Source organism: Hemitrygon akajei, chromosome 20 (assembly GCF_048418815.1).
Source record: "Hemitrygon akajei chromosome 20, sHemAka1.3, whole genome shotgun sequence".
NCBI classification, from domain to species: Eukaryota; Metazoa; Chordata; class Chondrichthyes; order Myliobatiformes; family Dasyatidae; genus Hemitrygon; species Hemitrygon akajei.
The window spans coordinates 27,078,661-27,093,528 of NC_133143.1; the positions used below are offsets into that span (position 1 = coordinate 27,078,661).

General features: G+C 41.3%; 1 protein-coding gene across 1 annotated transcript in view; it reads left to right on the forward strand.

The window, feature by feature from the left end:
* eepd1 (endonuclease/exonuclease/phosphatase family domain containing 1) overlaps nucleotides 1-11,042 on the forward strand; it is a 140,643-nt gene extending 129,601 nt beyond the window's left edge. Inside the window, exons 8-9 of the mRNA XM_073024039.1 lie at nucleotides 4,935-5,129; nucleotides 9,902-11,042. Coding sequence (XP_072880140.1) covers nucleotides 4,935-5,129; nucleotides 9,902-10,101 — 395 coding nt within the window. The 3' untranslated portion in view covers nucleotides 10,102-11,042. The remainder of the gene's footprint in view (nucleotides 1-4,934; nucleotides 5,130-9,901) is intronic.
* The last annotated feature ends 3,826 nt before the right edge of the window (nucleotides 11,043-14,868 follow it).

Genomic DNA, 14,868 nt, shown 5'->3' on the forward strand with positions numbered 1-14,868 from the left:
AGAGAGGAATTGTTCTAATGGGGAAAGAGGAAGTACAAAGGAAAGGGAAAAGAGGAGATCTTATTGAAGAATTCAGGGAAGATTTTTCACCTGGCTGCAGCATCGGGGACCATTTAGGACTGCAACAAGGAGAAATTTTTGGAATTCTTTGCCCCCAGAGGGATGAGGAGGCTCAGTGACTGCATTCATCAATATGCATTAAGGGAATTCAGGGTTATGGTTCTAATGCTGTGAAATGGAGCGGAGGTAGAAGTCCAGCTGTGATCTAAATGAATAGTGGAGCAGGATCAAAGGGCCAGATGGTCTACTGCTGCTTCTGTTTCTAACGTTCTCATGAAAGTGTAAGCAGTCCTAATCATTGCTTCAAGAGAGACAAAAATTAAACACAGCTGGCAAGGATCGGTAGCTGCAAAAATTTGCAGCAAATTCTGTTCCATAATTGCAAACTAGCATAGACATGATGGGCTATGTTGTGTATTAAATTTTGAGAAATACTGTAAATATATTGTTTGATTAAGCATTTTTTGTCATTTACATAAATCATTACAGGTTATTTGCAAAAGTAAATGAATGGCATATGTCATTATACCACTATGTCATATGTGTTTACCTCACTCAAGTAAGAATGAAGTAGAAACATTTTCCCCCGGGTCAGTGTTTTTCTTTCGATTAGTTTTATGTTTTGGAATTATAAAACATAACAGTGGCAGTGAGTAAGTTTTAAAACTAACCTGAGACGTTGAAGCACAGTGAGACATTCAAGTTTTTTTAAAAAGCACTGTGCGCTTTTTTTCTTCAGCGGAGAGAAAGACAGTTGAGTTAAAATAAATGGCAAAAAGCAGACAAATTTCACGGGTTCATAAACACGAGTACCAGGTGATAATAAAACTGCTGAAATTGCTAGCTACATCGGAAAGATAGAAATGTTTGATTGCACAAAAGATAACTGGATTTTGTACACTGAGCAAATTGAGCAATATTGTGAAGCAAGTGAAATAGCCAATGAAAAGTGAGTGTCAGTTTTTCTGAGTGCAGTTGGCAGGAGAACATTTAGTTTGACTCCTCCAACCAAACCAGCCGAAATGAGTTTTGCTGATATCATGAACATGATGCAGGAACATTTAGAACAGAAACCACTGTTGATTATAGAATGCTTTAGTTTTCATAAGCAGAATCAAAAGGAAGGGGAGTCCATTTCAGTTTACATGGCTGAATTGAGGAAATTATCTGAGTATTATCAGTTCAGAGATGGGCTTAATGATGTACTGAGATTGTTTAATTTGTGGAATCGTACGAGAACGCATTCAGAAATGGCTTCTAACTGAAGCACAACTTACATTTAAAAGAACAGTTCAGATTGCTGCATCAATGGAAACAGCAGACAATTGAGTTGCAGTCAGGACTGAAGGTGAGCGTGAACAAAATTGCAGCATCTGGACAGAAGCTAGCCTGGCTGAACAAATTGTGTTACCATTATGGCAGGGATTCACATACACCAGGCCATTGCAGATTTAAAGGTGAAACTTGCAGAAAATGTACACATACAAAGAGCACGTAGGGGAGACAAAAATAAATGGATTATGCAGAGAAGAGAAAAAGATTAAAAAGTCAAGTTTCAGTTGCAAAAAGAGCACTAATCTGAATGCTGTTGATGAAAAATCTGAGAGTGACACAGGACTGAGTAGCCTCAAGATTTACAATGTGATAACTAATAGGAGACGAGCAATATGGCTTACACCAGAAGTGAACAGCATATTAAATAGAATGGAATTAAACACTAGCTCAGCTGTTTCAGTCATTCGGCAAAATGAATTTGGTTGGCATTTCAAAGATACTGAATTGAAACCTGCAGATATCCAACTAAGAACTTGTACTGGAGAAAAGATAACTTCTGTGGGAATGACATTTTTGAAACAGTGAGAAGCAACAACTAACAAGCCACATTGGGCTTGTATGTGGTAAAATCAAAAGGGCCAGTATTGTGGGGTTGTGATTGGCTGAGACAGCTACAACTTGATTGGAGATCCATCCACCATTTGTGTGCCACATCCCCTGCAAAAGAGTAAACTGAAAGCAAATTAAGAAAGGTACTGGATGTTGTCGCAGCAGTGTTCAAGGATGGCATTGGAAAACTCAAATATATTAAGGGTAAAATAGTGGTAAATAAAAATGCCACACCCAATTTTGAAAAGCTCATCCAGTTCCTTATACCATCCTTGATAAAGTAGCCAGTGAGCTAGATTTACAAAAGGTTGAAGGAGTTCTTTCCAAGGTCGAGTGGAGCCTCTAAATTCATCTGGAGACAACACATGGATCAGTTGAGAAGAGCAGAGTTGATTGTTGGAGAAGAAAGGTGTCTAGAGCTGTCACAAGCACTTCCTGCAGTCCCAGAGTCAGCTCCTACAACACTATGGAGGAGGCCCCAGAAACTGAGATTGGTTCAAGCAGAGTGAACCCCTTGTCAGGAAAGGCGTTATCTCACGAGAGAGAGAGGACTAGAGAGGAATACATTACGTGTTTAAGTTGAGATGCAGTCTATATTGTGTTGGAATTTATAGCTAAGCAGGGAGTGTTGTGTATTTAATATTTGAGTAATATTGTAAATATATTGTTTTATTAAGTTTTTTTGCTGTTTATATAATTCATTATGGGTTATATGTAAAAGTACATGAATGGCATATGTCATTATGCCACCACATCATATGTGCTCGCCTCACTAAAGTAGGAATGAAGTAGACTCTTCTCCCCGGCTCCATGTTTTTCTTTCAGTTTGTTTTGGAATTACAAAAAAAAACATGCTAAATGGCCTCCTCTTGAATTGTATCTTTTTCTGTGGAATTGTGAACTGACGGACAAAGGTTAGCAGGGGAAGGGTTTGAAAGTGGTGGAGAACTCCCTTGATCAGTGTGGTTCTAGCTCTGTTTGGGTTATAGCTGTTGTTTTGCCTAATCCAAAATCTCACCTCTTTCCGTTAAACAGTAGCATCACAAAAATCTGTGAAGCTCAGATTTAAACTTAGTAATTGGCCTAACATCAATTACTGTTTAAGAGGAGGGTCTGATTTTCTGCCACTTTCTGTGCATACAAGTGTTTCCTAATTCTACTATTGAAGTGTCTTGCCCTAATTTTGTGACTATACCTCGTACTCCAAATCCAACAGAAATAGTTTCTCTATTTATCCTACTTCTTCACCATCTGTATCTATTTTTAAAAGTTCTAAAAATCACTGTGCAGGCTTCTGAATATTGGAGAGTACAATCCTTCATAATATCTCTTCTTGCAATTTAGTCCTTTCTGTCCTGTTAATATCTAGATATACTCATTTCTTGGACAGTATACAGTTTCTAAGTTGCAATACTCAGTGCTGATCTTAATATTAAATAGTGGAGCCAACCTAAGGGGTCATTGACTGACTCCTGTAGTTTAATTTCTTCAGTGAGGTCTACTTCTGTCCTCTTCCTTTCTTTAATCAATTGAGATCTTGTCCCTCCCATAATGTGGTAAAACTAGAACTTGGGTAACAATAAAATAACATAGTTTTTGTTTGTAATATGTGAAAGAGGGGAAGATGGTTCAAAGAAGAGTGTTTTGCAGTATCTGCACTAAATATAAAATTGATAAGCCTCTTAGATCATTTACTATACTTGACTTTGTCATCCGTATGTATTGCTTATCATGCCCTCCCAAGCTTCTATCAGATCTTGTGTTACTAAGTGCTGGCCTATTTTGTAAGTGCCCTACGTTCAGTCTCCTTGATCGATAAAAGATAGCACCTTGTTTATCTGGAATAATGTCCATATACCACATCTTTCCCATTTATTCTATTAACATCTTTTTTTCAAAGTTTGAAGTCAATTTATTATCAAAGTACATATATGTCACCATATACAACCCTGAGATTCATTTTCTTGCAGTCATATGCAATAAATCCATAATAGAATAATAACCATAACAGTGAAAGACTTGGGCATACAGTCAGCAGGCAAAAGACAGCAAAATGTACCAATACAAAAAGAACAAAATAATACTAAATAAGTAAGCAATATTTTTGAGAGCGTGAGATGAGGAGTCCTTGAAATTGAGTCCATAGGTTGTGGGAACATTTCAATGATAGGGCGAGTGAAGTTATCCTCTTTGGTTCAAGAGTCTGATGGTTGAGGGGTTATAACACTTCCTGCACCTGATGGCTCATTTTTAGGTGGTGGGGTGAAGATGTGTCTCTACTGAAGGAAGTGCAAGACACTCCTTCCTTCCACTAGCTTGCTGATTACCTTTAGGCAAAGTGTAGCACCTGCTTAGCAACCCCAACCCACCCAAAATCAGGGGCACGTGAAGCCATGGGAGCAGGTAGTTGACGGTCGCGTGAGCAGCTGGTGCATATCACAAGCCCCGACCACTGACGCCAGACAGATAATCTTTGAAGAATACTGACAATGGCTAGGGTCACCACCCAGTTGTAAAGACACTGCCCAGAAGAAGGCAATGCCAAATCACATCTGTTGAAAAATTTGCCAAGAACAATCATGGTCATGGAAAGAGCACGATTGCCCACATCATATAACAGGGCACAGAAGGAACAAGTATCTTTTATGTAATTTAATACAGCCACCATTGTAGTTTATCTTTGTATTGAAAAGTTTAGATATATACTGTATCTTTCTGTCTCAACATCTAAATAATTTATGCTTGCAGCAGTAATGGAGACCTTTATGTTGATGCCTGCCACTGACTCTGCTGGCCTTCGGCCATTAAACTAGCTAGGTCACTAGTTTGTCTCTTGTTCCATGAGATTCAGCTTTAGCTAGCAGTCTGCAGTGGGGGTCTGCTTCAAATGCCTTCTCAAAGTAGGAAGCATCTGTATAAGGAAAATCCATTATTTTAGATTTCTCTTCAAAAAAAATCATTCAACTGCAACCTACTTGTTTCATTTTCAGGCGAAAAGGATGTTATTATTTTGGGGGACTTCAGTCTATCGCCCGACGCAAATGATTTTGATCACCTACGGAAAGAGAGGTTTCTTCACTGTGTCCCTGCAAATACTTTCACCAACATCAGCACAAAGAATCCTCAGGGGTCAAAGTCTACAGACAACATCTGGATTAGCCGCACGCTCAAGAAGACATATTCAGGTAGAGTGGGGCCCGATCTGATGAGATCAGTTTGGCTAATGATATAAATCTACAAGTTGTGTCACATATCTGCAGAAAGCATACAAGTCTGTGCAAAGGTACAGTACTGTATTTAACGTGGAGTAGTGAGCGAGTTTGTAAATGTGGGGTAGCAAAGGATGTTGGGAAGGCCGAAGGTGGAGCACGTGGGACAGTGGGCAGAGAAGGAGTGCCAGGCGGGAGGTGGCAGAGGTACAGAAGCACCCAGCCCTGAGACACCAGGCAAGGTCATTTGATTCCAAACAATTGGGTTTATTGATCATTATAGAATGTCTCTCTGGTCCTTCCCACTCCCTTGCCCTTTTCCCATCCTTGATTCCCCTCTCCCTGCCCCCTTCCCACTCTCATTCCACAGTAGAGACTCATATCAGAATCAAGTTTATCATCACTCACATATGCTATAAAAACTTGTTCTGTTTTGCAGTAGCAGTCCAGTGCAATACACAAAATTAATGTAGTACTGTACAAGTCTTTCGCCCAGTGCTGTTTATTATATATGCTTAACATTGGTGGAGTGTCTCTGTTCAGCTATTTTTGTTAGGAGAACTAGTCACATATTGTTAGCAAGTATTATTTGTAACAAACAAATATAGGCTTGGCATCTGTTCAGTTTGTCTGTCATTGAAAATGCATCTGATGAATAAGTGTCTAGCTACCACACTTTTTCTCCATGTTGGGATGGTGACTAAGCCTTGAATGTTGGGCCCTAATGCCTTGTTCCTAGAAAAGTGGTAGCCAATCTACGGCAGGTTGATTTGCAGCAATTGTAATTTTTATTTTATTGGACGACTGGCTTTACAGGCTGAGCTAGCATTTAAATGCCCGTCCCCTAGTTGCTCGTGAGAAGCTGGCGGTGAGCTACCTTCCTTGAAGCCCCTCAGTCATTGAGATGTGGGCACACCCACAATTCCACCAGGGAGAGAGCCCCAGAATTTTGAATCAGTGGCAGTGAAGGCACAGCGATGTATTTCCAAGTCGGGATGGTGTGCAGCATTGAGGGCAACTTCCAGGCGGTGTTCCCATGCTTTTAATGCCAAAGTCCTTCTAGCTGATAGTTTATGGGTTTGGAAAGCGCTGCCTAGTGGGTTGCAGCAGTGTATTTGGCAGATACTGTAGACTATACTGCTGTGTATCACAAGAGGAAGAATGGTGGGCTTCTCTAACTATGTCCTAAATGGTGTAGTTTTCAGTTTTTTTCTGAGACTTGAAAACAGTCCAAATAAACTTAAGTAAGGTATAAGCATTTAATTCTAATAAATACTATACTCACTTAAGCTTCTAAGACTTCATTAAATGCATGAAGTAAATTAAGAGAAAATAAAGTACTTCCCTACACTTAATCAATATACATGACTCCTGTTATGTGGTTTGGGTTGTGGTAATTATTCCAGCCATGGCTAATATGAAGCTGGGGAGCCAGGTGAAAAACTACCCATAATACCTTACACGGAGAATCTGTGCTCCACTCCTAGGCTGAGTGATGAGTGCAGAAGCAGAGTAGGAGATCAGGTGGGTCAACATCTGTAGCCTGGCTTAGTTCTAGTCCCGTTGCTTTAGACCATAAGACTTGGAGCAGAAATAGGCTATTCACCCCATCAAGCCTACTCTGCCGTTCGATCACAGCTGATTTATTTTCAATCTCAACCCAATTCTCCTGCCTTCTCCCTGTAATATTTGATGCTCTCACTAATCAAGAACCTGTAAATCTCACTTTAAATATATCCGATGACTTGGCCTCCACAGCCATCCATGCAATACATTCCACAGGTTCCCCACCCTCTGGCTAAAGAAATTCCATCCCACTTCTGTTCTAATGTGATGTCCTTGTATTCTGAGCCCTCTGTGCCTGGGCTGTCCCACTATTGGAAATATCCTCTCCAATCCACTCTATCTAGGCCTTTCAATCTTGGGTAGGTTTCTGCTAAGCTCCGGTGAGTACAGGCCCAGGGCCATCAAACTGTCCTCATATGTTAACCCTTTCACTCCCAGGATCATTCTCAAAAGCCTCTGGACCCTGTCCAATGCCAGCACAGCCTTCCTTGACAGTGTGCTTGACTGCAAGATGCTCGGGAAAAACAATCTTACAGGCATTCAACAAGTTCCTCTTCTTGGTATCCAGCACCAACCTAACTTTCCCCAGTGAAATCCCTCATGTCTATTGTAACAGAGCCCTCTTTATATTTCTCTCTATTTCCTGTTGTAATTTATACTCCAATCCTGGCTATTGTTCAAAAGCCTGTATATGACTCTCACCAGTGCCTTTTTACCCTTCCCGTTTCTTAACTCTACTCACAAGGATTCTGCATCTTCTAAAGTGATGTCACTTCTTCCTAAGGATCTGATTTCACTTTTTACCAACAGAGCCACCCCACCCCCTCTGCCTACCTGCCTGTCCTTTCAATACTGTGGATGCTAAGCTCCCACCTGCGGTCTTCTTCCAACCACAACTCTGTGATGCCTACGTCATAGCTGCCAATTTCTTACTGTGCTGCAAGATCATCAGCCTTAGTTTGTATACAATGTGCATTCAAATTTAACATCTTCCGTCCTGTATTCACCATACTTTTCAATTTTGCTCCCATGTTTCCAGAATTTAAATTCTCATCCCTTTCTAAACTTACTGTCATTCTATTTATTCTGGAGATGTTTGTAAGCTCTCCTGCACTCTCCTTCCCTTTTACTTTATCCTCCCTTTTCCAAGCTGTTGGTCTCAATACTATTTAGTTTAAAGCCCTTTCAATAGTGCTAGTTATGTTTCAGCAGAGAGCCACGCGATTGGAACAGCTCCCTCCTTCCCCAGTGTTGGTTACCTTTTTGGTTCTGCATTTAAATTTAGTCCCAAGCTGCTTAAAATTCCTTTTTCCTTATTCTTACTACGTTGTTTATACCCACATGGACCACTTCATCTGGATCATTCCCCATCCCACTCCAAATTCCAGTGCAAGTGGGATGAGATGTCCTGAACCAGGCACTATGCAGGCAATACAGCCTTCAGGATTCTTGATCCTTGTGACAGAGAACTGTCTCTATTCCCCTGATTTTATTATCTCCAATCACAACTATATTTTTCTCTCGTACCCCTGAATGGTTCCCTGAATCATGGCAGCACAGTTTGGTCGTTTATTTTTCCTGTCGCCTCCCCTCTCGTCCTCAAAGAGAGCAAAAAAAATCAAGAGCTGAAGAGCTGGGGCTCCTCCATCACCACCTCTTGGACCCCTCGTACCTGCCTCACTCACAGTTCTCTCTAATGGATGTGACTGCCTCCTGAAGCAGTGTCCAGGTACTTCTTCCCCCTCCGTAATGCACCTTGAGTCTGAGTTCCTCGAGCAACCAACGTTTGCTGCAGTTGTGGTCCTCGGGGAACCACAATCGTGTCCACCAGCTCCCACATCATCCGGCTAATGCACACAGGAGTTTGGGGCTGAGAGGAAGATTGGATCAGCCATGATGAAATGGCAGAGCAGACTCGATGGGCCAAATGGCCTAATTCTGCTCCTGGATCTTAAGGTTTTATCTCCTGATCTTGTATCGTTACTTTAATTATTTGTAATTTGGAGTCTTTTAAGTTAACTACAAAAAATAGCCTTACCTGATACTCACCTGAGGCTGCTTGTCGAGTCGGAGTTTTAAGACGCAGGTGAGGAAGTCAGAGACGAGCGGGACATTGCCAACTGTTCTCCACAGAACTATTGGCCAAAGTTAAGCATGTTCAAGCACAGTAGATTGCTGTTAGAAATTGGAATCGAGGGACATGTAATTAAACTGAGGATATGAATTTTCAGCCAAAATTGGAATAACAGGGTACTGAGATCTGTGATTTTCACAGATAAAGCTGTTCTGATCTTTATCTGGAATCACCACCACATGCTTTCCAGCAGGAGCAGCTGAATACACTTAGCAAGGATCTGAAAGATCAGTCTTCTACTCCCCTCACCTGGAGCAGTGCCAGAAAGTACCTTTTTTCCACCCTCCTTGAGAAGATCAGTTTGCCAATGAATTTCAGACGCACCTGCTAATAAAAAGGTAGTGAGCCATCAGCTCATAATGGGTGTTAGCCACATAGTAAATTATCGAGGTCTTTACCGTGAGCATTATAAGAAAGTGCTTATGATTAAGCCATAAGTGGAATTGAGCTTTAGAAATGGAATACCACAACCAGTTATAAAATCATGCGTTTAACTGATAAACTGAGAACAAACTTTACCCTATTATTGTCTGTTTCTGAATCAGGAATTTTGCCAAATTGGTGCAAAGCAGGGTCACAGAAGATATGACTTAATGGAAATCAATTGTACACAAATTGTGCCATTAAAATTTTAAAAGAATCTTTCAAGATGACGGTAATAATGGGAAGGGAAGGGTTAGATGAACATAGAAGACAACAGAAGTAACTGCAATAAACAGATGTATTTAAACTTGTGGAAAAATTAGTTAACCAACAGTTTTCAGGAACAGAACCTAGGAACTGCCTGTATTGGGGATCAACTTAGTGTTTTTTAACTTCTGACATGCAGTCAATTTCTTGTTTTTGAAACACTATATCTGAAAGTAAGTTTTCCTGCTTTTTCTCTCCATTTTTGCTACAACAAGTGTATGGGACATTGGAAAAAAAGTTGAATTTCCCCATGGGGATGAATAAAGTATCTATCTATCTATCTATCTATCTCCTTCTGGTTTTCTGTAGCCTGCCTTGCTAAATGTGTTTGTTTTCTCCTTTTCTCTCCCACCACAAGGTCACTGGTCGGTTATTAGGGAAGGTCTGACTAACCCCTGGATTCCTGACTGTTGGTCATGGGGAGGAGTTGCCTCCGAGCACTGCCCGTTGTGGGCAGAGTTCTACGTAGAAAAAGACTTGGGTAGGAAAATCCCATTTGGAAATGGCAGCGCCGTGACTGTTGAGCAAGCTAATGGTAGCACCAAAGATGAGCGGTGACATCGGTCACAGTTGTTGGACGTTTATTACAGAACGAGTACTCATCAATGAAGCCAGTGAGCAACTGAATGTGAAAGGATCTAATCTGCCTTTTAACAATTAACTTTCAATTGTGATGTGGTCAATTTCTGCTGCAAATGAGTGTGTTTTAAAAAATTAAATAACAGGTTTTTCTTTGAAAGTGGGGAAAGAAGAGATATTTTAAATGGGCGTGGGAAGGAGAGAAGGACACTTTATGCCAAACGATTTGGCAACTTAAGTTGCTATTAATGTACTTTAAAAATACACAGTGGATGGTATTAAGCTCGGTCACTTCATCCACTCCCTTGGAATATTTAAAAATACTGCACTATTTTCATTCAGTATCACTAACACTGCTTGAATTTGGAAGCTAAGATGGAAAGCTACAGCTGCTGTTGGCATTTAATGCTTCAGGTATAAGTGAAAAGGTTAACTTTTTGTACATAAATAGTGGAACAGATATTATATTGTGATTTTGTTTTTTGCTTTTGCACAGAGTTTTAGGATGTATTTGTTCCTATTCTGCCATTCATCATATAAAATGATAAGCAATAGTATAGATTATATTTGTACTGAGCTTGTGATGGTAAAGTTGTTTTTTGGAAAATACTTGGTATGCTCATATTGCACCGTGTTGCACATAAGCATCACACTGCTGGCGTGGCAGTCCACATTTTATGTGAAACCAGGGAGTTAAAAGGGAAGACTGCATTCGGCAGTAAAATAGCAAAAGCACAGCATAGCCATTGTCACAGTCTGACACTTAATTGGCTGTGTCCTGTGGGGTCTGTGACTAGCATATTTTAATGGTACAGTTTATGACTGTTACTATAATTACCACTTGTAATATTAACTTGTATGATACTCTGAAATTGCACATTTAATTAAAGAGCTAATAAATTTAACAATATTTGAGCAAATTGTGGCTGTATCATTATTGTTAAGTGTATCAAAGTTGATTAAAACACTTGCTGCATTCTGATCACAGTCCCCTGGTGTTCCAAAACTGCAGTAATATTTATTTCCTCAGGACTGAGAATGTTCATAGTCCTGTATACTCTGCCTTCTACATCCTAGTGCAGTTTGGCCAGTTCAGATCGTTAACCTGTTCAGATCATTAGTGCAGCCTGAGAAGGCAAACGAACTCACCACCTGATAAGTGACCAGTTTGACCAGAAGGAAAGCTCAAATCCTTTCTGCACAATTCCATATCAAAGCTTCTCAATTACTTGATCTTAGGAGTGGTGCCAAGAAATTCAAAGTTCAAGGTAAGTTATTATCAAAGTACAAGTGTAGTATGTCACCCTGAGATTCATTTTATTGCATGTGTACACAATAAATCCCAATAAAGAATCAGTGAAAGACCACACCCAACACGATGGACACCAGTGTGTAAAAGACAACAAACCGTGCAAGTACAAAAGGACAAAACGTAAATAAATAAGCCATAAATATCGAGAACATGAGATGAAGAGTCATTGAAAATGAGTCCTTAACTTGTGGGAACAGTTCAGTGATGGGGCAAGTGAAGTTATCCCCACTGATAGATGAGGGATAATAACTGCTCCTGAACCTTGTGGTGTGGGTCCTGAGGCTCCTGTACCTCCTTTCTGACGGCAGCAGCAAGAAAGGAGCATGGCACGGGTGGGGAGGGTCCTTGATGACAGATACTTCTTTCCTAGAGCAGTGCTCTGTGTAGATGTGCTCAATGGTGGAGAGGGCTTTACCCATGATGGACTGGGCTGTATGCACTTTTTTTTCTGTCGGATTTATCATTCGAAGGCTTTGGTGCTTCCATAACAGGCTCTGATGCAACCACACATTCATAGAGGTTTGTCAAGATTTTAGATGTGATGCTGAATCTTCGCAAACTTCTAAGAAAATGGAGGCCTGCTGTACTTTCTTTGTAATGGCACTTGTGTGCTGGGCCCACGTCAAATCCTCTGAAATGATAACAGCGAGGAATTTGAAGTTGCTAACCCTCTCCTCTGATCCCCTGCTGAGGACTGGTTCGTGCACCTTTGGTTTCCTCTTGCTGAATTAGTAACTAGCTCTCTGGTTTTGCTGATGTTCAGCTGTGGCACCACTCAGCCAGATTTTCAATCTCCCTCCTATCTGCCGATCTGTCACCACATTTGACTTTGCCTACAAGTGGTCTCGTTAGCAAGCTTAAATACGGCATTGGAGCTGTGCTTAGCCTCGTAGTCATAAGTTTGAAGCAGGTAGAAACCACACGGCTCTGTGGTGCACCTGTGCTGACAGAGATTGTTGAGATGTTATTGCCGATCTGAACTGACTGGGGTCTGCGAGTGAGTCAATCGAGAATCCAGTTGTACGAGGAGGTATTGAGGCCTAGGACTTGGAAGAATATTGGTTAGTTTTGAGAGGATGGTAGTATTGAATGGTGACTGTAGTCGATAAAGAGCATCCTGATGTGTGCATCTTTGCTGTCCAGATGTTCCAGGGTTGAGTGAAGAGCCAATGAGATGACATCTGCTGTGAACCTGTTGTGACCGTAGGCAAAATGGAGCAGATCTAAGCCGTTTCTCAGGCAGGAGTTGATATGTTTCATCACCAGCCTCTCAAAGCACTTCATTATAATAGATGTAAGTGCTACTGGACGATAGTCATTGAGGCAGGAAAGGGCTTGTTCTGTTGGCCTCTCAACCTGGAGAAATGTCAGCTGGAGCAGTTTTATATAGGTGAAATTTTGAAGTGTCTTTCCACATCTTTCACCAAGAGTGAGTTGCTATTTGTATTCTGAACTTCCCTGCCAGCCACATGTATTTTTGGCAAGTAGTTGTAAGTTTATTCCACAATGTCTTTAAAAATGTTTTCTTAAGTGGGTAGTTAAAATATTCTTTGTTTTGTTCTCAGGAAATAATTGTAGGCTTTGCTATTCATATTGTTTGAAGTGAACAGGAAGTTTCAGCAAAACAAACCAGTTATTTTTTACAATTTTTAACATCTCAGTGACAAAGTAAAACGTGTTGCCCTTCCCCAGCATCCTGAGCCCTTGGGGGTCAGAAATCTGTTCACACTACGGTATAGTACTGCTGAAGTCAGCTAGTGGTGGAGTTAAGTCAAACAGACTTAATATGAAATCTGTTTCTTTCTCTATGGATGATGTTTGAACTGCTAAGTATCCCCAACTGTATGCTGTTTTTATTTCAGGTTACCACCATTTTCCCTTTTCAACCCAGAACCATTCATTTCCATACATTTCTGCATGGATGTGTAAAGGCTATTTCCAATAGTGGAAGAGTCTAGGACCTGAGGTCACAGCCTCAGGATAGAAGGACATCTGCGAAATTCATTGCCACAGACATTTATGGAGACCAAGCCATTTGGTATACAGTGGATTCTGGTTAACTGGGACACACCAGTACATTTTAGCCCAGGTCATCTTTGACCCACGTAAGCTGTGACTTGAGCCCATCTTCCCTATACTTCCACGGTCTCTGAAAGGATTGCCAGGATCCTGAAGAAATACCGGATTAATCCCGTCCACAAACCTATAAGGAAGCTCAAATCGTAGTTTATGCGGGTCAAAGATGCTGGGTCTGAGGACGGCTGGTGTTGATAGGATTTCCTGTGCATGTGGAGCAGTATATGTCAGTCATGTGGGACACACGGTGGAAACCCGCATCAAGGAGCACAGGAGGTGTATCCGTTTGGGTCACCCGGAGAAAGCGGCGGTAGCAGAACGTTGTATTCGCAATGGCCGTAGGATTGACTTCAGCACAAAACTACTGTGCTGCGCCAGTGGGTTTTGGGACGATCTGGTGAAGGAAGCTGGTGAAATAAAACTAGAGGAAAAGTATTTTAACAAAGACAAAGGCCTTGCTCTAAGTAAGAACTGTAATTCAATTGTAAACAAGGTGGAACAGTAGAAAATTAATTGAATGAGGACTAAGCAATCAGGAAGGATGAATGACAGGTGTACATATACCACCAGACTAGACTTGCCTAGGCATCATTGACGAAGATGGCAGCGTTTGTCATCAAAAAGTTGGTTAAAATCGATATTTGTACCCAGCTGGAAGCCGGAGAAAAGTTTATTCGTCATATACACCGGGTAAGCACTAGATCCCGTTTCAGTATGCCTCCAGTCTGCAGGCAGATGTGGCGAAGGCAACCGGTTGAGGCATCACACAGGAGAAAAACTCCTGCATCCCTGAAGTTGAGATCCATAACTACTGTCCTGTAAGCCTGGACCTCTGGGTCAGTAGATCGGTCGGCTGCCATGCCAGCAATGTGTATGGTATCGGGCGGCGATCAGCCACAGCGTTATTTTTCCCTTCAATGTATGAACTTCGAAAAACGAACGCAATAGGTCAGGGACAGTGTTAGTGAATTGTGTGGAACAGTTTCTATTATGAACAATATGTGTCATCTGTTACCCATTACATTACCCTACAGTGTTAAGTGCGAGAGCCCGTTGGTAAATTTGTCTCCTGTTCTCCCCCACATGAATTTCAGACTCCCTGCTACTTTGTTTACTTTCCCAACTCACATCAGCTGCAGTTCAACCCATTTGTTTGAAATGAACGTTCAGCCTCGCTTCCCCGAAAATACGAGTTACTTATTCACAAAGCCACCAGACTTCACTCATCTTTTTTCTCCTGAAACTCTTGCGATTTCCTTGCTGTCACACCCTTTCACTCCTTTCTTTGCCCTCGGTCAGTGACGTTGCATGGGCACAAGCGTGACGTCACAACTAATGGAATACCGCTGGGAAGAGTC